This window comes from Nothoprocta perdicaria, unplaced genomic scaffold (genome assembly GCF_003342845.1).
Source record: "Nothoprocta perdicaria isolate Ctin4 unplaced genomic scaffold, notPer1 scaffold_4, whole genome shotgun sequence".
Classification (NCBI taxonomy): Eukaryota; Metazoa; Chordata; class Aves; order Tinamiformes; family Tinamidae; genus Nothoprocta; species Nothoprocta perdicaria.
The window spans coordinates 11127141-11150435 of NW_020455643.1; the positions used below are offsets into that span (position 1 = coordinate 11127141).

Here is a 23295-nt window from a genome sequence, read left to right on the forward strand (position 1 = left end):
AAAGGAATATGAAAAATAGTTGATTCCAGCACAATCCTCAGAGACCTTGGGGTAGAAGCAAGGACAAAAGCATTTATTTGTACATCTGTTGCCTCTTTCTTTAACCCAGCACCCGATCTGTAGAAATACTCATTCTGTGACCCTTGTTGCTTTGAATGTTTACAATAAAATGGCATGATTAGGTGAAATAATTCTAAAACAAGCCCAAACACACACCGTGCCTAGCACAGCTTACCGTGGTACCGTCCGAGCTCTCCCTCACGAAGCCTGGCTGAGATAGGGCACTGCTGCTGTGGTGCTTATCCATTAGCTTCCCATGCTTGTCACGGCCCAGGGACTTTCTTCGTTCAGCGTAAAGCACGTGGACGGAAGGAAGAGGGGAATGGGCTCCAGAGAGCTTGTCTCACTGCCTGCCTCTCCCCCWGTCCTAAGGGGATGGGACTCGCAGCACTGCCTGCCATGAGCTTAAAAATAACCCAACTGAAGCTGGTTAAAAAAAAAATTATGTCATCCAGCAAGTGCCTTGCTTCTACCCTGGGCACCAGCAATCTCCTGACACAGCATTGGAACATCTTCACAGTAGCAAGTGGGTGTCATCATCCTGTTTGCAAGGGCCATTTTAAACATCATCAGGTGTCTCTGCTCCACCATTTGTATCGAATGCTGATGTGGACCTTCAGACCCCACTGTGGCTGGAGAGTTCCTTGTTGCCAAATCAGCCCTCTAACACATTAGCATTGTCTTTAAATGGCTCTCGTCCTTCCTCGCTGCTCATCCCTGGATGTTGTTTTCCTAGAGAACAGCTCAATGTCCTCCCATCCTTCCTTTCGCGAGGTTAGCTGGCCCTGAAATCTCTCATACAAGAGCCCTGAACCATCTGCCTGCCCCAAACAATACTGTTCACTCCACTTTCCCCCTTCTTGAATGTCCAGTGTCTTGATGTGTCCTGTGCAATTTCACCTCCTCAGGGATCCCCACAGGGCAGACTGCAGTTTCTGACTGCAAAGGCAGAGACAGTCATGAAAATATTTAACTTGCTTGCCTGGGCATTGAACAGTCAGGTAGCCCTATATGGAGCCTGATGGGGTATTTGCAGTTGGGGCTGAAGCAAATCTCCAAGGCAAAAAATTGCCTTCTCTAAGACTTCTGCTTCCTGCTTTATCAGGGAAATTTCTTTGGAACATGAACTTGCAGTATTAGGACTTCAAGGGAATCAGGCTGCACAAAACACCACCCAGGAACACAGATCTTCTTCAGATTTTCCAAGCCTCTGGCCACACTCCCTCCTACCAAGGCTGCAATACTGCAGAAATGCAGTCTGAGAGTCATGATACTGGGATTCATTTGCTGCATGTCCCTGAACCGTGTTGCTTTGCTCTGCTATATAGGCAGCAAAATACCCCTGCTTTATAGATGACAAAACACTCCTTAGCAGGAGTCTGCCCACCAAAACCCAGTGCAGCCTGTCCAGTATCAAGGACACAACAGTCATCCTGCCAGGAAGGGCTTCCTACAGTCCCCAGTCCACTGTTAGGCTCTTGCTGAGGTAACCACTTTATTTGGTGAGAACAGAGGCAGGGACGTGACCTTGGCTGGCTTCATCATCTGGTCAACTGAAGTTATTTGTGGAAGGCTCCAAGTGGCCCTTTGCACAGGTGCCCACTGYGCACGTCCCACGGCAGACGGAGCTCCTTCGATGCAGACTGCACACCGGTGAGCATTGTGAATGCCAGAAATATTTGCATTTCAAATGAAAAATGAAAATCCCTGATTCACCATTTTATCAAGAGCTGCACATGAATGAGTTTATTTTTCCCATATCTATAATTATAAGTTTTGAAGGGGCTGGAGCAGCTCTCAGGGTGAGGAGGGATGGTTTTCTGTGCTGACAGAGAGGGCTCTTGGTTGGACAGTACAGTGAGAAAAGCACTGCCGGAACAAGCAGCAACTGATGCTCCCCAGCAAAAATGCTCTGTTGTTTCTCTCCAAAGTTTTTTCTCAGAGTGCAAACAAYGCGTGTGCTTTGGGAAGGACAGACCAGGACAAAACAAAGGTCTTGTCTGGCTTGGAAGACTTTCTGGCAATAGTAATACATTCCTATAATTAGATCAGTCCCAATGCRGGGCAGCAAGGACCAGCAAAATTCAGCTCTCCCACTTGAAGCACATGAATGTCTCAGCATTTCCTGGYGAGTAGACAGGCCAGGATTGGCCTTATTTAATGTCTCATCCCCAGAAGCTGTTTCTTCTCAACAAGAGGGAGCACAGAGCAGAAGAAACAAAGGAAACGCAGCCCTGCCTTGCCTCCTGACRTGTGCCTGTGTCTGAGCGTTTGCTCTCCGCATTTCGTGCCTGCTGCACAGCACAAAGCCTTCATCAGACAGCTGTCGATACTGGGAAAATTGAATTCTCTCTTAATGAAAGACCACAGCCAATAAGCAATCAGCCAGCACGCTCCCTAGCCCATGATTAATGATCCGGGGAATATTTGCCTTCCCTAGCACTGTAATAGCCCTCCCACCTCTGCAACTACAGGCCTGAGTCACATCCAAATTGGGAGGAGTACCTACTCTCTAGATTTTCCTTAGCTGTATTCTCAGCATGGAGGAAATTCTAGGAAAAATGAGTCCAATGTGAATGACACCAGGAGGAGGGCAAAACCAGCAGCACCACATCCCTTAAACCATGGTAAGAGAGGGTGGTGCTGCAAGGGGCAATCCCACCGTTCCTCTGCCCACCTCCTGCTACATCTTCCCTTTTGATGGCAGCAGCACTTGGGTGGCCACAGGACGACTCGGCTAAGGGAACTGATCTGACTGAAAGTTAACCTTAGTAAATTATAATAAACAAGGCAACTTTCCTGCCCTGGATTACCATCCAGCCAAACAGCACTAGCATCAGCAAAGTCTGTGGCCAGAGATGCTGGGAGCGCAGAYCTGTCCCTCTGCGTGGCAGCCCTCACTTACCATGGAGTGAAATCATTGAGGACCTGCAACCTTGATGTCATGTTACTATGAGAACAATCTCCAAGTCAGGTCAAACACTGAATGTTCCCTGCACACCTCTAACCTGAGCCAGGTTTCTCAGCCTACTAGAAAAAAGCTTCTGTTTTTCATTTTAAATCCAACAAATATTTAAAATGAAACAAGAAAAGGTCTCATCTTGACACCAATATATACCCCCGGAATGCACAGGTCAGGAAAGGATGAAAAAGACAGAACAAACCAAACTCAACACACGAGAACTACATCCCTTTAGGGATGTTGGGAACGTGCTTAAATGCTACCACAGACATTTAAAATCTACAGAGACTCCAATGGGGTCCATGTCTCTAAACAGCAAGACCAACCACTTAAACGAAATAATTTCTTTTATATTGCACCAAGTGGACTTCAGAAGAAAACAAAAGAAAATAATCACCCTCAGCCTTTCAATATAAGTCTGAAAATGGAGAGATAAGAGGTGAAAAGACATCAGTGCACTTATTACCAAATTAAACTTCAATGAGTAATATTTAGATATTATAGAAGATGGCATCTTGAGAGAAAAAAACAGATCTGAAAAACAGAGAATTCTTCAAAAGTCTCTTCTCAGATAGCCACTTCCAGAGGCAATCATGCTAATTGCACAGCCGAGTTAGGCAAACAATTAGGAATACACTTTCCCAAAATCAAGCCCCATTTGTGTTCCTCTTGCAAGAGCTTCCAATCAACAGTTTTTAATTTCAAGTACAGAACAGCTTAGTCATCAAAAAGTAAAAGAACGAAAAATATACCAAACACAAAAGGAAAACAATTTCTTCTCTGTCTTTCCCACGCTTTTGTAAGCGATGCTTATGAACATTTAAAAGAACATTTTCTGTTGACATGAGCCATAGAAGGGTTTTGGTTTAATGAGCTCCTCTCATCTTAAAAATACAGAGATAAAGAGGTAAATGCACAATAGAACGTTTCAAGTAACTTTGAAGGGGCTATTATGGAAGCAAAAACACATCTATCTACCATCTGACATCCTTACTGTGCTACTAATATTCTTGATGGAAATTTAAATAATTGTTAAAAATATAATTTACTCCTTCACTATTAAAATAATTTACATGTTATAATTCATCTAGTTTGAGCAATGAAAATACAGTCAGCTTTCCTTCACTAAATAAGCACAGTTTTAGCAAATCACTTAAGCATAGGCTTAAAATTAACTAGCTGATTGAGGTCACAGCCCACTTTGCGTATGCAATAGCTGACTGGTGCAGGTGATGCAGAGAGGACATGCAAAGCCCAAGAAAGCTCCRTTTCTCTGAAATCTTCCTCCTGAAACATTTCCATTAATGCTCAGTGATAATAAAAGGCTCTKCCCGTTTGCAGAAGCCATAAATGAGTCCTCTGATACCAGAGCTGTTACGACTCCCTGTTAGAAGCCTCAGGGAACAGGACCCTCTTTGGGAGAGGCACAAGGACAGCACATTTGTTACTCTCAAACCCATCACTGCTGTCACAGCTGCTGGCCACCACTTTGTAACCCCTCCAGGTCTTGGCTTATAGGTCATACTTAACCCTTACAAAGCAGTTGCCTTCATCTCTTTTTCTCTAACAGGCAGCCAACATATTTAGCCTTGTAAGCTGCATTTCTGCTGAACCTTAAATACTTTTATGTGAGAAATTTATAAAGCATGGGCTTTTATTGGGAGCCTGCTGAATGACTGGTATTCTCAAACGTATCTTAAAGCAAGAATGAAAATTTCATACTTTGAAATGATCAGAGTGTATTTTCTGCTAAATACCTAAAACTCCAACTCATTCACCCTGATCTAATGTACAGATTCAGAGTAATATTACAGTGCTTTGACACTTACTGTCCATGCAGGTATGGAGTTAGACTCATGGTCATCTTACAAAGTGGATACTAGTGCTGGGGCARAGGCAGAAGAGATGGTGACACTCAGGGTGGAATCACTTACACACCCACAGCCTAACCATCAGACTGGAGAAATCTTGCTGGGGTCTCCTATGGCCGGTGGAAATCTTCTTGATTCAGTCTGGGGGKTTAATCTGTGTTCATCTCACCGTGCGGAGACAATAAAGGAGATCAGTCATGTCCCCGATGCTCTGGTTCCTCTCCCATGGCTGCAGGAGAGGCCCAGGTTTGGCTRCAGAAACCTGCATTGGGGCAGACAGAGAGGCAGCATCTCCCCTACCCAACGTGATCCTGCATGTGGCTCAGCCTGCACTGCTTGCCCTGGGCCAAAGGGATTTGACCTCCACCACGGTTTGTCAGCCACAACTGAGCTAAAGGCATCCAAAACACACCAGTGTGTCTCAAGGTGATCTCCCACGCTTCGGCACACACGGATCTTTCTGCACACATCCTCATCTCCTGACTTGGCTGAACAGCTGACTAGGTTGTGTCCACACGTGGCTTAAGATCCCCATTTAATCACAGGCTTGTAGAGACCAACAGCTACAGACCTTCATTATTGGGCCTTAACAGACACTTCACTACCCTGCTCTCCTTCCTGCCACGCTTTCTTGCTCTCATACCACAGCTACCATCTCCCCACCTGAAATGACCCCACTCTTTGACCTCCTTTGGATRGAAGCAGGAAATTGGGGAGAGAAAAAAAAAAAGAAAAAAAAAAGCCTCATCTTTTTTGGTTCCTGAAGCCRGTAAAAGAAAGAAGCCTACCAAAGGAAGAAGCACAGGATACCATAAAAYCCCATCTGGTTTAGTTCTTCCTTCAAATATAGGTTTCTGGTTCTAGAGGCCACACTGAACTTGGGCAATCACTAGGATTGGGATTTATCTAGGATTCAGTTTCCCTCCACATTAGTGAGCTGTTAGAGAACTGAGCATGCACCTTACAGTGACAACAATGGAAAAATGCACAAAGAATAAGATTAACTGGAGTCACCAAATAGACCCAGTAGTACCTTCCATACACAAAAATCAGAAAATCGTTTGGAGAGAGGCAAAGGAAAGGTTTTCATGACATTCTTCTCAAACTTTCATGCTAGCCATGTATGCCATTCTGATCCTTTCATTACAACAAACACTTGAATTACAAGAATTGGGAATGGCAAAGATCAAAGACTCTTCAATTTGGAAAAGACAGATTGGAGGGATATGCTTGAGATTCATCAAATCACAAGTGGCCAGGACAGGATAGGCTCAGTCATTCACTAGCTCTTTCCAGTGTTACATCTCAGGCATCAGATGATGCTAATAGGAACCAAGTTTGAAAGAAAGATATTGTTCTTCATGCAACAGGTAAGAGATGTGTGGAAATTCATTCCCACAGGACATTGCAATGCTAAAATTCTGTGTACTCGAAGCGATGACATGAAAAAGGAATTTGCTGAGAATCACTAAATACACAGAACTCTGTCCAGCTCAGAAAGTTTCATATGCTGAAAACAACTAGAAGCTGGGAAAGAATCTGAGGGGCATCTGGGACATCACATTGTGATTTCCTTACTCTTTCCTGAATATCCGTTAAGGTGGATGAAGCAAAAATACTGGGGTCTAGATGGACACTTTAGCCTAGTACTATTGTTCTCACATTTTTCTGTTAATTGGTGCTGCCTCCATATGATTTTATGTTGGCATGTTTCAAAAGATGTTGATTTTTTGCCAAAATAATGCTCTGCAGTCTATATTAAGCCCAGGGATGATCTGGCTCTGGAACACAACAATGCTGTGGATAAAAGAAAGCTGAAATCAGAAGTATGAAACATTTGCTCAGGACTTAAAGACAAGTTATTAAAGAACTCTAAGATCGCTTCTTTTTAGGCAGCAGGGGCAACATGCTCACTCTGTAGGAAACACTTCATCTTCCTCTCTAACACTTAATCCCATYAGTGTTTCACCAACCAAATGAACAATCCCATAAATAATAAAGCCACCTTGCCTTTCTCCTATCCCCAGCAACGTGTCCCCTCCTGCAGCCAGGGAGCAAAGCAGCAGCAGGGAAAGGCTGGTGGGCTCAGAGTTGAGACTTGCACCAACTTCACAGCTCACCCAAATGAATGGGGAGACAGTGGGAATCAGAAGGGGCACCTGCAGGCTGAGCAAGGGGATGTACACAGCCCTCCTCCCTGCCCTGGAAGGGCTTAAACTCACACCCGTCCTTCCAACACACCTCCAGACTCAGCACTTCTCTCTCCAAGTCCTGCTGAGCCTTCTGTCTGCTTCTGTCCAAACAGCATTTTCATATTAAAATGCCTTTTCCTCAGTGAACGTGTACTTAGATGATGAGGTCTCCCCAGAGTGCACAGAGACCTCGTGTCCATACAGCCATACAAAGACCAGTGGATTCAGGGCTACGACAAGGACCTTCAGCTGCTCTGCACAGCAAACAAGCTCTGCAGATGCTGTSTATGTACATAAATATTTATTGCTATTATATATTTATTATTATATAAATATTTAGCAGAAAATCATTTAGAAGTGAAGTTTCTTGACCTTCTTCTCTTGTTGAGAGGAACGCTCGCCCTGCCAGCCAGCATGCTAGACAGAGAGGTGCTGACCCGCAGGGCTGGAGCTGTCCAGGCAGGGGAAGGAGGCCCTCATGGGAGCGCTCCCAGCAAGACCTTCCCTTGCCAGGAATGCCAAGCAAGTGCAATACTCATTCACAAAAGCATAGCAGCAAAAAAGGACATGCTCCTACTTAATACTACTCTTATTCATGCTTGACAATGAATTGCATTGTTCTAATTCACCTTTACTAAACTCAAAAAAAGACAAAACCCACAGCCAAGCTACCATTTGGGGGCAAGGTGCTGTCAATGCGTGCAGAGCAGCAGCAGATCCTGACCAAATTGTTGTAAGACACGTCAGGTACTCACCAGGCTAGACAGGGGCAGGAGCATTTCATTTATTGAACAGGCTATAAACTGCTGGGGAACATGAGTTATATTCCCAGAGCTGTCTCTTCAGGTTACTAGTAAGAATAGGAAACGATTCATCACAGACTCCAACAAATCCAGAAACAGAGGAAAAAACAAACTGAACGTCGTATCCCTACAGGGTAAATCCCAGGCATCTGCAACTGTAGCAGTGGGCAGTTTAGCCATACTTGAATATTTATGTACATATTTGTCTGAGCAACTAACCAAATATTTACAAAGATTGCACCCAGCCTACACAGAATAAAAATGCCTGTGGAAATTAGCCCACCAGTACAATTAGCCCTACCAATACCACAAATGGAAAATGGTTCTGTRATTCCTAAACCTCAAGAAGTGGGTAAGTAAAGAGCCTGGGCACCCAGAGCTGTGAACAAGGGACATAGGGAGCTGCCTCCAAACTACGAGAGGCTTCACTTGAATCTCTGCTGCTGCTGAGACGTCACTTGGAGTCGGATCCCCTTACAYGTGCTGTGACTGTGACTGGATTTCATTTATAGAAGCTCAGAGTCCACATGCTGCTGTGGGACCAAAGCCTCCTGTGTCGGGGCTGTACATACACCAAACAAAAGCCACTGTCTCCACCAGCAAAAAAATAAAAAAATAAATAAAAACACACACATGCAATCAAAAATGAAGCTACGCAGTGGCAAGAGTCCATCAGAGGAACCCAGGAAAGCAGCAGCAAGTTGGCTGCCAGCATCCCTCCAGCAGCATCATTGTTATATTTCTGCTTGGGTTTTGTTTCACRTTGTGACAAAAGGAAATCCAGAACATGAGGAGCATTTTGCAGCACAGAGGACTTGGACACACTTTTGCAGGGGTTACTTCTAAACTCATTAACATCCTGGTGACACGAGAGTATTGCCGGTGTGGCAGCATCACTGACATACTTTTGATCCTTGTGCTTTTCCAGCTTGATTTGCTTAATTGTGTGAAGATCCACTCCAAGAGCTGCACCAAGGCTGCTCCGACCTGCATCTCACTTACAGAATTCCTTAGACTGCTCCCAGCAAAGGTCTGAAAAAGTCTATTCTGAAAAGTYGCTAGACTAAGGCAGAGCACAGAGAGAAGCAGGGAGCTTCCCTCCCCACCACAAAAGGCATTTCTTCCTAGACTTTTTTTTAAAAGAACCTGTTTCATGAAAAGACCCCTTTCTACAACTCTTCTCCAGCATTCTCTTATTTTATGTTCTTGTTCTCTTATGTTCTTCATTGCTCATGTCTTTCCCCTGCCGAGTGTCCATGCTTTGCATTAAAACACTTCTCCCAAATTTTGGACGCCTGCACGTAGCAACTTGCCTGCTCCATGGCCTTTTCCCCATGGATGCCTCCCTTGCTCTGCCCCTGTGCTGTGTCCCCTGCAGGGTGCCCGTGCACGATGGGTGCCCGTGTGCCATGGGTGCCCCCTGGCACTTGCACAGCCTGCCAAGCGCTGGCAGCTGTGGAGCTAGTGCTGTGCGGCCAGGCCAGCGGCCGGGCACGGTGGGGAAGCAGGCTGCAACACTCCTGCACTACGGAGCATCCTGGGCGCTCTGYGGGAAAATACCCAGAAAACCCAATTGACATATCCAATATGTCACTAGCACAGCAAGGAAACCTTTGAGAAGAGCTCTGGAAGACAAGAGTGAAAACCAGGACTAAAGGAACTAGATTTGTCATAGCCACGGCACAAGACACAGGATTTTCTCATTCTRTCCACTGCTTGTCTCATTCCCTAGCAGACCAGCTGCCTCAGCAAGTGGATCCCTGTATTCCTAGGGATATGGCATGGGCTGTTCCCAGAGGAAGGACTGCAGACCTACAAGCAGCAGGATGCCCCAGCTGGTCCCATGCACGGCAGCAACTTTTTTTTTATAAAAAGAATTGCTTAAAAAATAGCAGGGCACATATAAGAGTACAGCAGCTTCCCACCACAGCTCTGCCAGAGCCAAGCTATGACTTCAGTCAAGTCACTTCATCTCCCTGTATTTACTATTGCCCACCCATCCCTTCAGCAACACAAGGCAGTCTGATTAGCACTGAGCAACGTGATTGCTGGGCTGTGCACAAGTGAGTTTTCAAGTGAACAAAAGGCTGCTAAATGCACATTAAAGCAGGAAGAGGACCCTAATACGGGAACAGTTAATTCTTTCTTTTTTTAATGGGATTTTTTCCAATTTTTTCCACTTATCTGAAACAAGCTAAGCTATGACTGAATAAATACAACTCCAGAGATAATCCAAGATTTGGATCCTGGAAACATTCCGTGTCAAATTCTGGAAAACAAAACAATGATAATGACTCACACTGGGCCTGTGGGTGGCTCATCACAAAATTAGCAGCAGCTTCCATGCTCCCAGCTGAGATGGGCTTTGCTGGGTTGTTTTCACAGATCTCCAGGACTGCAATTTAGCACATGCAAATAGGCCCAGCAGCCAATCGCAGCCACAATACTAGAAAGGCATAAACATGCCATTTAGAAAAATGCTTTGCCACACAAAACATGATTACCTCCTTCCACGCCATTTCAGGCTAAGGGAAGAAACGCTATTTTTATTATTAAAAGCCACATATCTCTTTTCCTGCAAGGGGAAGAGTCTATTTAAAGGACTTTCAACCTACCAGCGACCCATACAAGTGAAAGCTTCGTGTACTGTTATCACATCAGCAATCATAGCTAGCTTTCAGAGCCTGCTCAACTTCTGATAATATTTGAGTCATCTGGATTTAAATGTCTACAACCAGCATTTGACCATTAAAAAGAAATAAACTTTACTTTTGGAAAGCTGCAGAAAGGGCTGCTGGCAAAAAGAAAAAGGTGGATTGGTTTGAAGGAGAGGCTGACCACACTGGTAGAAGATCATTCTCAGAYAGAAGTTATATAGAACTTCAGTGTCTTCATTAACAGGGCCTTTAATTGGGAATCCACAACTGAGAGCATCTCCAAGGGGCCTACTGAACAGAGAGTGAACCTACTATCAATAATCTAAATCTGCCCAAGAAAACTAGAAGAATTTTACAGATGAAACATTAAAAAGGCTGAAAGCCACTTATCTAAAACAATGATTCTGCTCAGTATTCAAGCACAAGAGCATCCAAAAATGGGATGGGGTGCACGCAGAGAGTTAAAGGCGCACTTAACTGCTTCGCTGAACTGAGACGTAACTGCGGAAATACTCCTTGGACTTTGAGTGGACGTGTCCCTGTGATCTTCACACAGCTCTTGAGCCAAAAGCATTTGCTTTTAAAGTCATCAACTTTAAATATCTGCTTATGAACCTGGATTCTTTTGCTACTTTTAAACAGGGAAAGTAATAGTGCAGAAGAAAGTATTTTGGATGCACTGTTATTCAAGAAAACTGATGGAAGAACAGGGAAAGCCTTTCACAAAGTCAGTGTTTAACATTTCCCATGCTGACTTACAGCTTATAACTTGTCACAGTTGTGCATGGTGATTAACTTGGCCAAATTCTTCCTCTTGCCTTTGGTTTGGGAGACAGAGGAAGTCAAGCTTCACGTCCTTCGCACACCTCTAAGTCTCCAGATGAAAGCCGATATGCAACAGTCAACCTTTGCTTCAGAGTATTGTCTATCACCATATTACAGCTAAGAAAATTTGGAAGCATCTTCTTTTGCTTGAATTTGTTAATGACAAAAAATCAACAGATTTCTCAAACATGGTTCAGTATCAGCGCTGTTCTGGTAGAACCCTGACAGGTTTCTGGACATAGACGACTGGTCAAGATCCTGCAACTCCAGTTACTCAGCTCTACACACCTAGGGTCAGCATCGTCTAAATCCAGCAACTATTCACTAACCAAAGGACCAGGGCACACAGGCCATCTCCAGACCCACCCTCTCTTTTGGAGATTCCTGAAATATCTAAAGAAAACTGTCCAGCAAAATCCTACAGGAAATCRACTGTCTTTTGCATAGCTACAAATATCTAGCTGTAAATACTTAAGAAACACGCATGCACAACTTTAAAATCATTATATCTGCATCTCCGAACTTTTGTACAATAGAAACCAAGCAATTTCACCAAATGGGAAGTCTGCCAAATCCATCATTTCAAGAGCTGTCAGAAGAGAACTTTCAGAGATACACAAGCACTGTGAGCCTCCAGCACAGATGCTTAGTAGTGTATGAGAAGGTTACTTCAGAATAAAGGCAGGGATTTAAAATGCTATAGCTATTCTTGAATAATACCCTAGAGAAGTGCTCCTATTACAAAATAAAAAAGAATTCTCAGTTTTGCTTAATTCATGTCCCAGGTGAATTAAGCTTAAGCCAGACAAAAGTATTCTTCCTGCTTGTAAGTAAGTGTCAACAAGAGGCCTTAGCACATATTCTTAGTTTTCCCTTGTCAATAAATATTAGTTTTCTGAAGACATGTGACAGGAGGTTGGAACTCRAGGAAAATGAACCTGGGGGACACTGAAGTGTCCCAAAAAGTGGCCTGGAGTTGCTACGAGGAGCCTGCTGCAGGAATGAGAAGATGCTGATGCCTCCCAGCACAACATCACTGCCTGGGTATTTGCAGCCTTGTGACCAACTCTTATCTTTCTCACTGGCATTAAGTCACCTTCCCCATCTCCCACAAGCAACACACACACAGTCTATGTGCTAAACTTCCACAGACCACAGGGGTTCTCAGATTTGCTAAACTCAGCAAGGAGTTACAAGTTTTACTATGTGCCATTCATACACACGGACTATTGCTCCCCCTAATYGGAAGCTCACTGCTCAGTACACTCTCTGCCCCTTTATCTGCTGCCTACCTGAGCAAGCAGCAATGGGAAAATTGTCCCAAAACTGATAGACACAAATAGACTGTGCATGAATGCATAGATTACTACGCAACATCCCCCCTCCAGCCCCCCTTTCCACATAAAAAATCCACAGGAAATGTTTATTTTGCTCATAAACTAAACATTGCTTTTCAATAGGCAATTGTACATCTTATGTATGTGACTCCATTTGCATCTGCACGTGCACACACTGCAGGCACATTATGACAGTGCCCCAAATAGTCTCATGACAAGCACAAAGATACGCAGAGGCAGTGACGGGCAGGCTAAGAGTGCTGCAACCATCTGACCCTGCCTGCCTGCACAGAGTGCCCCTATTTGTCCCAAATATCAGGCTTGGCACTGTGGTGCTTGCAGAAATACAAAAAAACTAATATTTCAAATATTGTTTAATTTGCCCTAAAACTGACATGAACCAGCCTATTTCCAGGCACATCTCCAAATTTTACCAGTGTGAAAGCCTAAGGGACATGGCCTTTTGCATCCAGTGGTTGCAAAGCTGGTACAGGTCACCTGAATTTTTATTTTTTCCATTTACACTTACAATACCAATACAAGTCTTTCTAATGTTTACCTTGAATTTCACGGCATAGTGGCAATAGTGGCAAACTATTTTATAACACTGACTTGGAAACCAAAATCAAATTTTATTTTGGAAGGGCAAAACACATTCAAAACAAAGGAAAAGAGATGTTCACAAAGAAAATAAACTAAAATATTAAAGACTTTCTGAAATATCATTTCAATTACATCATCCAAAAAAGAAATGCTTCTATTCTTGCAGTAAAGTCAGTCAGCTTACAAATTTTTAAACTTGGGTAATAAGTGAAGTGTCCAAAAGAAGATACAGGACATTCTTTGCAATTATTTTGGCACAACAGMCAGACTCAGGAATGCATTCCTTGCTACACATTAGCATGGATTATATGTATTGCTGTGGTGCTCAGAGACCCTTCAAACCCCATTTTGCAAAGTTCTGTTTGAACAGAACCAAAAAAGTTTGTCCATGTAAAAGAGAGCTCAGTCTAAGGCAAGTGGCAGCAGAAAACTGAAGTGGAACATAAGAAAACAACCAGCTACTGTTACAAGTAAAGACTCAAGATCTTAGCTCAGTGACATAAACCTTGCTAGCTTTTTTGTTGGCATCACAGCAGCACCGTACAGAATCCTGCAAGCACCGTCAATACTGMACAACGTGCCTTCAAAGTATTATACATTAGTTCCTATCAGAGTGATCCAGGGCTGATTCACACACTATGTGAGCAAGAATTGGACTTTAAGCACAGTTACATCCCTATAACCTGTCTGAATGAGACAAACTGTACACAGGAGGAGGATGAAGGGCTTGGTCACCCTGATACCTAAGTTAAATACATAAAATACTAGATAGTTTGGCATAAACATCCTGTATCAGTAACTTGTCAGACAGGAGGGTCAAGGACATGTTTCTAAGTGGCTCCCAGTGCTAATGTCACTGTTGCAGCCTGTATCCCCATGCCCCTTCCTCCCCTGTTACACCTCTGACTGGCACAGCCCCTCATGCTGGCACCTTTTGGGCTGTTACAGGAACGTACACAAATTTCCTCAGGCACACTGACCTTTTGATAAAGCAGCAAGGAGGTCTCTCCTCCAGCAGGCCTAGCCTGTGCTTTTATTTCTGTGGCAGTCTTTTTTTTTTTTTTTTTTGAGAATATAAAGCTAAACTTAATGAAAAAGGGAACGTACAGCTGTATGACTTAATAAGGTAACAATCCCCAACTAAAGTGCCCAGGTTTTTAGCATGAGACTAGTATCTAGGGAATACGGGCAGTTGAAGATAACACAGACTATTCCCGTTGAAGATAACACAGACTATTCCCACAGATTACCTCCTCACAACACATCATGAAGTCCACACACGGCACAATGTTCGGAATTGCCCAGTGACAGTAGCAGAAGCAAAGAAAAATACAATGCACTCAATATCTACAAGCGTGCCCTAGCACAGAATCATCAGCCAAACCAAACCAGCTCAACAAGGCAGTGACTTGGACACTGTCACCAGCTTTGAGTTCATTGAAGCTACATCCTAGCACATCCTCATGGTGCWGATACCACCCTGTTCTTACTAGGAGCTCTTAGCTGCTCCAAGTTCCCAAATGACACAGAGCAAACATTCACATGTGAACTAAACTGTGAACTAAACCCTTGTATCCTTTTCCACCGAGATCAGAATAAYTTGTGCGGCACTTTCAAGCACAGGCAAAATTTGTTCTGTTTAATGAGATCAGATCTTCCTTCAAAGCAGAGCAGAAAACAGTTAGTTTCAAGGGAGCCAAGCTCACTCTCCCATAGATTTCCCACACCTCTCTTATTCCTACAAGCCCGTCATGGCCAATAACTTGCAGACACAAGTGTCTGCGTGGGAGGGAAGGTGGGAATTGAGGTATAAACAAGTGGCCCAAGCTGCTAACCAATTCTCCTCAGCTGGGCCAAGAGGGAATCCAGACACTTCAGCAACAGGGTTCYCCAAGCAGCCTTACTTTTCAATGGACAGTACCGAGCAATTACGTAGGAGGTACGGAAATGTTTCTCCTCTGAGACCAAGCTCTCAGATAAGGAAACAACRCAAGTTTTAACAAGTGATATTTTGAAAGATACCCTTGTAGGCAGCTGGAGCCCCCAGATACTTCAACGACCAGGGTTCAATAGGCAAGTCTAGCAGAAAACCAAGTAGGAATCGAAACCAAATCAAGCTCAAAGCAGTAGGATTAGTGCTAAAAAACCTTCCTAGARTCTTAAACAACAATAACAAGGGGGTGCTTTCTAGGGTCTTTTACCCAGAGCTATAGAAAGGGCAGGTCGGACTCCAGAAGTGCATGTGTTACAAAGAGAACCATAAAGACACCAAATAAGAAACTTTAACAAGAACACCTCAAAACTCAGAGGCAATGTTGTACCAAATCAAGGTGCTCATATGCTTTTCTTTTTCTCTTTGAGAAGGGGGAGAAGAAAAATAAAGGCWTTTTAGGTATTTTGTTTAGCAACAGCCCTTCACCTGGCCGTACCCCCTGTCCTGATGCAGCCTCCAACACGGCTCCCTCCCTGGCAGGCTGGGAGCCAAGAGGGCTTCCAGGTGGCCCCTCGGGGGCTGCCTTTGCTCCCAGGRCACTTCCATCAGAGAACGCGTTTCAACCACCCTGCTGCAGTGGCCAGGAAAGCAAGGCTGCGAGGGGGACAGGGCGCGGGCAGCTCTCGCAGGCGGCTGCAGCAGCTGAGCCCGGGAGGAGCCTGGGGCTGCGGGGCAACCCGGGACACCTCGTGCCCACGCGGGGACAGGGTCGCGCGCGGGGCCGGGCGCGCGGGCAGGGTTCAGCACCGCGGACAGCGCCCGCGGCCACCTGTGCGTCGGGCCGGGAGGAGGAGGAGGAGGAGGAGGAGGAAGGGGGGAAAGGGGCAGCCCTGGCCGAGCGGCGCGCGGCGAGGCGAGGGCGGCGGGGACAAGGACGCGCTCTCCCCACCTGGGCTCTGGCTGGATCTCAGGCGCCTTCCACAGAGACACTGCAGCATATGCGAGCCTTTCTCCAGGAGAAGCCCGAGAATCCTCATGGATTTCACTTTGTGGCGCCCTCCCGCTGCTCGGAAACGGGTCCGGCCCCGGGCAGCGGCCGGCTCTCAGCGGCAGGGCGCCGCTCGCCGCCCAACTCGGCGGCCCATGGCCCCGGCCCCGCCGCCACTTGCCGGGACTCCCGCGGCCGGCGGGGAGGCTCCGCCGGGAGCGGGGCGGGCCGGCTCGAAGGACGTCAAGCCCTAGAAAGCGGCGCGGGCTCCCGGCCCTGCCCCCTGCCGGCGGCCGCCCCGCGGGGCCCGCGCCTCCGCCGCCCGAAGCTCCCCGCCGTAACGCGGGCAGCGCCGAGGGCGGCGGAGCGGGGCGGCCCCGAGGCGCCGAACGGGGCCCTTGGGGGCGCCCCGGGCTGGGGGCCGTAAAGCACGGCGGGGACCGAGCGGGGCCCACGAGGCCGGGAGCACTTCAGGGAGCACCAGCCACACACCCTGCCAGCCCTAACTTACACGAGTGCTGCTCGAGTAAGTCAAGAGCTTTCTACAGGGGTCACTTCAAACAAAGTTGAAGTTTCATTTCATTTTAACCCATTTTTACGCCCCCAGCAGCCAGGCTATCACACACAAAAGCCCGTGCAGAGTTTCACACTGCACAGCACAAGGCAGAATGCACATTTCACATGCAAAACAGCTGGAAAAAGTTCTCTTTGAGGGGCAAAACTTYGTTTCATGAAATGCCCTGGCTCAGAATCCACCAGAGACTCTAAAGCACAAGAGCACAGAAARCTCCTCAAAGGAAACGATATCAACATATAGAAAACACTCCACTAAGCTCTTTCTTTCACCTTAGTGGATGGACTCTGCAACGAGCCTGAACTGGGACTCGTCCTAGCACTAGGACGATTTCCTTGCACACAGGCAGCATTATCCTGCCCTGCACCGGCTTTCCAAGCCTTCCCTGCCCTTGCCTCTCCTGGCACCTGGCTAAGGGGGCCAGGCTCCTCCAAGCAGCCTCCAAAGCAGAAGTTTTTCCAGAGAATGCACCGGAGATAACAGGTTTTTAGCTGGCACATTGTATAGACATGAGCACATAGATATGGTCTGAACATTTAATTTTTGGAAGGATGTCTCTCCACTCAAAAATCTAAAGAACAAGGCACAGCCACCAGATGTAGCAACACTCTGATCACTATAAATTCCACCAATGTGGAACAGTTGCTAGAAAACAGATAGGGGTCCAAGCATCCAGCAGCAGAGAGGTATAGAAATAAATAAATGCCGTCCTAGTATAACAGTTTGCTGAAGACTTGTAGCAAAATTAATGTTTGTGGAAGCACCTGAGTCTTTCATGCCCTACACTTTCAGTTTTCTTCTAGAAGAGATTTTTAAAAAGCAGTGAAAATGCTAAATGTTTCATGAAATGGAAGCTCTCATTTTCTAGTCAGCCCTACTTAGTACACTGGAAATAGCACGTAGCTCGAAGCAAAGCCAGCAGCACAAAGTTCAGGAGCATTAAAAGAACGCACATGTAGCCAGGATGCCAGAGATCAGTTATTAATAAACTCAGGCTGTGCTGTGTAGTGCTATGACTTGGGCTGAAAATCACCTCTCTTATATGCCTTGGTTCATAAACTGTTTTATACAGGACCTTGGAAGCTCACCAAGTCACAGAATAGAATGAAACTGCCCTTCTCTAATGGCTTTTCATGTCCCCCAGAGCCAGCATCCTTGCTCCAGCTACATTCCTTTGTAATGCCTGTTCTGTGGGAATGCAGAAATTGCTATGGCATTTCTTGGCAAACACTAAACAGACTACAGCAGCCACCTCTCCCTTCTGCACAGCTTTCAGTTCTCTGCTCTACCTCACCACGGAGAAGAGCTCCCGTGGAACCAGGCCAGGAGTAGTTTGCACAATGAAGCTCTAAACTACAACGAGTAGCTCTTAGTGCTCCTGTAATGGCAGCGAAACACACAGAGCCCTCCTCCTGCAAATGCATCAGCACATATTTGAGACGAGCACAGTTCTGGATCCGCCAGATCAAGGACAGCCCAGGAAGATCTGAAGTCAAGGTGCCCTCCTTGCTCAGCAGCCAGTGCAGATGCCGCAAACGAGGGGGCTCTGGTTTCAAAGAGACCACGTTGAAATGCAGCACCATAGGGGAGGGATGCACTGGGATGTTACACGTGTTAGCTAGAGTTAGAGTTGTGATGCACTTGGACAGACAAGTGTATCAGATAAGATGCACAGGGTTGTAGGAAGAAAAACAAGCAGTTGAGATCTCCTCTTTAGAGCAGCACAGTTGCTCCTCAGTTAGTCATAATAATGCATAAAATCACTAACAAAATAATCCCCACTTCACTGTAAGGTTTCAASAACTGGCTAGCAAGGCTGATGATCCAGGGGTGGGAGGTCCTGATCTGTCAGCAGCCTTGCCTGCGTGGTGAGTCAGTTCCTGATTCACAGCAGAGCAACACAGAGCAGAATCAGACCAGGGAAGGAGTGAACGAGCGTTATTTGCCATTTCTAAAGGAGGGGCATGAGTGCAATGAGCACCCCTTTCAAACTGGATAGATTGAAATAAATCTAAGCAGCACAAAAATGGTATAGGATGATACTTCAGGAAATGTGGTGCATATAAAGTGTGCATACGCCACAAAAATAACTGAGTCCATGATGTTACTGGTTAAGTAAATCCTAACATAGCAAGCAAAGTTTATTTAGAAAGATAGATGGAGCTGACATAAATCAAGATATTGCTAGATGAGTTAACTCATTGTAATCTAAACTAGGCAAACCAAAATAGATTTCTCTGTAAAGGGCCAGTACATATCCAGATGTTTGTTATGCACATAAGCAGTGCATAAATCTTGCTGTAGCTCCATTCATGAGCCGCCATTATTAAATAATGCAAATAATATTCCAGAAGCAACTGTGAAAATGATACACATTTGAATTTTGCCCATTGATAGAACATGGCTATCAGAAAGAATAGAGCATTTTTGAATGAAAGCAGAGATTGCATTTGCTGAAACACAGAAAAAGGCAGGAAACACTCTGAGGTCAGAAGACAGTTGCAGGGAACAGTGTCATGTGTGTTTCTCCCTTATTAAATTAAAATGCTATTGGCCTTCTAAAGCATGGAACAGAGAAAAATATGGTTGGGATTATGGAATTTAAATTAATACCTTTTACTAAAAAGAGCCTGTGCTCTCCATGATCAGAAAGAAATAAGGTGATTTAGCATATGAGATTCTCTGCTTGGTATTAAAACAGCAGAATGTACAAGAGTTTATCAGATACCAAAGCTAAAAAAAGAGGGGGGGGAAGCTATGAAAGTTCAGAGAAGAGACTAGGCAGAAAAGAATTTTCTTGCATTCATGTAAAGACMATGATAAACCTTTGTGGTGCCAAGTCCTTCCCATTTTATTTTCACCTGTATTAACTACGTGCATTTCTCAAGTTTGCAACTGATTCACGGACACACAGCCTGCAGAGCTAGCTTAGGGAAWCTTCACCCTCACAGTATTCTCTGGACATAGGTGGACACGACAAGGGAAGCTCCTTTAGCCCCAAGGGCTTGGTTCAGACACCGGACATATCTGTGTCCTTCGCCATAAAGTTAGAGGTTTCCTAGAGAGCACTTGATAATCATTTCTGGACACTCACTCTGGGAATCTGTTTATCAACATTGATGGTGTATTCCTCAGTTACCACCCATGTGATGACACAAAACCCTTTTTCACCACTTTCTTTGGCAGGAGCCATTTGAGCAAAGCTCACCTCAGAATGGGTGAGAAAAATCACAGCCCTTTTCAGTGCAATCAGGTGCTTATCCCACCATCAGCACAGGGTCTTTGCAATGCTTCTGCTCCGAAGCAGAGCACTGAGAGCAGGCCAGGATAGCAAGGCTTGTCTTCCAGACATACTGAGCAGGTATAGCAACTATACCCAAGCACAGAATMTGGAAACCAGAGCCAGCAGGGAACTGCAGCACAAAGTTCAGGAGGTTGCTGAAGGTCAGAATAAATTTGTGGCAGAGTAGGGAATCACCTGCCAGTTCTCATTCTGGTGMCTTAACCAGCGATTAGTCTCTTCCTGATCAGCACAGTATTATGCTCTTTGGCAAAGACTGCACTTATTTTGCTGGAAACACTACTACAAAAAAAGTATACATCACAAGCCTTCTGATAACAAGTGGAGGATGAGACACAAAGAAAAGATGTAGCTTGATTCTGTACATCAGAGTTTAGATCAACCAGCTGCCTGGGTGCCTTAASGTCAAAAAGCAGGTCTGCCACACAAATACAAGGGAATAAAAAATACCTCCTTCAGCTCCTGGTGGAGGGAATAGCTTGGAAATCTTGGCTTCCTCTCACCTCACCAAACCAGATTTAAAAAGAAAGGCATCTCAGCCTTGAAAGGCTTATCCTCAGGTTTCAATAGGTTTATCTTCAGACAAACAAAAAAATAGTAACGAGTATTTAGTAGCTGCATTTCTAGACATTAAGAAATCTGAAGTTATACATAAAGATGACTATATCAAATATCTTGAGCCTGAATTAGTGAAGAGGGGATGTTCTGCATACTGAATACAGAGACTTTCTCAGAAGCTGGGACTCCTGTTTTCAGAAAGGATGTGATTGCAAGACAGGGTTCACAGTCTTTCAGATGTGCACATCTGTGAAGAGTGATGGACTGAACCCAGTGCCCCTCCAGTTAAGGGAGAGTTTGCCCTCTGGAAACCACAAAGGACAATGCTGCTCTTATTAATTTGGGCTCCCTTAACTCTCATGGCTTTTCTCATCTCATGTCACTTTGATAGCCTCAAAGTGTTCCACAAACTGCAGATTTTGCAACATAAAAGGAGCGCCTTTCCTGTGGTCAATCGTTTCAAGGGTTGTAGTGGAGAGAAGACAAGCTGTAACAATACATCACCTGTTCTAGGGGGTGGTTCTCCCTCATTCTTATATACCAGATACAACTGGCTCATTGCTCATAGCTATTTTACACACAGACAATGGAGTGAAAAGCATCTCACCTGTYCCACATCCCTTTATTGACTTCCAGGACTATTCCACCTTGCCCGACTCGCACAGTTACATCACACTAAGTAGCAAGCTGTTCCTCAAAGGTTGTGTGTACAARGATGGTATGTCCCTTCCCATACCTTGGAGCATATGCTCTAGAGAACAGAACAGTAAAGARGTCACACAGCACTCCTTCCATCAGTACCTACTCCCAGCTTGCAGTAACATGCAGCTTTGAAATGTTCTAATGCATAGGACATCTCACATGATTTTATAACCCCTGACTTTTTTCACAACAAGTTTTAATCAACTTGTGAGCCAACCAGTACCCACTGGCATCTTCCCCATTCTTTAACAAGGAGYTCAATGAGTTCGTCGCACACCGAGAAAACTTTGTCTGCTTAAAACCACTTCCTCATCACTTCATTCACTCTAATCTTTAAATGATAGTTTCATGTGCTCCGTAACAGTCATGATGTCATACACCTTTGCTATTTCCTCTCTCAATTGTTTCATTTCTGTAGACACCTGGAAGTGCTTCATCTGCTTCATCTCTCCCCGGAGAGCAGCTGTTCTGCACACACCCTTGACCTTGTCACCATGTCCTGTCTTTTCTAGTTCTCTTTTTTTTTTTTTGAGACAGGATAACTAGAACTGCACACACAACTCAAAGTGCAAATGCATTAGGGATTTCTAGCATGATAAWTTCTATTTGCTCTCTACTTCTTTCCTAGTAATTTCTTCCTGCTTCTSCTGAGCTAACACTTTAAGAGTGGTCCACATTATCCCCCAAGATCTTACTCCAGAAATGAAAAGGCCAAAGTAACACTCCATACTTTGAGGGCCCTTAAGTAATTCCCATATACCCTCCATAGATGCATTACTCTCCACTTCTGTTTATACTACTTGACCAGCATYAGGAGATCCTGCTGCAACTCTGGACTGTCCACATCTGTTTTTTCCTAGTCCAACTTATTTTTTGATCAGCTCTGTCTCTTCCTCATGCCCTTAACTCTTCTAGAGGGATATCCCAACCTTGTTTCTCTCTACTGTTAACTTTCTTCCGTTGCATGAACTGCCCTTTCTTAAGAAAAGCTCCTAGCAAAAGACCCAAGAAAAGGCATTTTAGAAATCCAAGTACAAAGCTTCAACCGGACCACCTTCACCAGGATGTGTGGGAAATGCCCAGGGATTTGGGAGGCCTGATCTCTTCCTGCAGAAAAGCTGTACTGTCCCTTGCCAAGGTGATCAACCTATACCTCTAGAGCAAATGGTGTGAAGTTTTTTTTTTTTTTTTTTTTAAACTGATGGCTGAATTTCAGAGAAAACCTTAAATATTGCCATACTACTCTCCAAATTGCCCCTAAGTGCAATTTCTCTGGCAGCAACACTTGCTTTTTCAGGATATGCTCCATCTCCACAGCCCCCTCACTAAGTAGCAGAAAAGCACGCAGGAGAGCAGAGCTCTCCCCTATCTGTCACTGCCTGCAGCCTCAGAGGCTGGTGAGAAGAAAGCAGATTAAAGGGACATAATACGGTCACCGCAACAGAGTTCTGATCCATAGGGCCCTGGTAATTGAGGCTATTAACCCATAGTGGGCAAAGATGTCTTTGCCCGAGACATGACCCATGCTTGGAGGACAACAGCTTGCAATTATGCAAAGGCATTTTGGAGGGAGGCAGGTGAGTGGCCCCGTGGYGGAACAGGTAACCTTCCAGATTAGACCAGAGTGCGCTTGTGGTTCCCACTGATTCCCTGCATGAAGCATGAACAATGGGCAGGCCACCTTCCTTATCCAAGGATGTAATCAGCCTTCCTACATTTCAAAATGAAAGGCAGAGAGACATAACACGGGAGATCTGAGGGCAACAGACTGCTTCTGCAAGGAGCCTAATTCTTCTTCCCCAGCAAACTTATTCTGGATGTTCACGAGTGTATCTAAGGTCAGGAGCAACATGAATGAAAGCACGAACCTCCCCATCTATCTCCTTCCAGTGACACTAACAGCTCTTTTTAGTGGAGTCCACAGTTGAA

The 23295-nt window shown here is 45.1% G+C and overlaps 1 protein-coding gene across 2 annotated transcripts in view; it reads right to left on the bottom strand.

Moving 5' to 3' along the window:
• FGF12 (fibroblast growth factor 12) overlaps positions 1-23295 on the bottom strand; it is a 203071-nt gene that overhangs the window by 118782 nt on the left and 60994 nt on the right. The window contains exon 1 of one of the 2 annotated variants that reach the window (XM_026045421.1): positions 16193-16280. The exons of the other annotated variant lie outside the window; for it this stretch is intronic. Coding sequence (XP_025901206.1) covers positions 16193-16280 — 88 coding nt within the window. Of the gene's footprint in view, positions 1-16192; positions 16281-23295 lie in introns of those variants that run through there. 2 annotated transcript variants of the gene reach the window in all.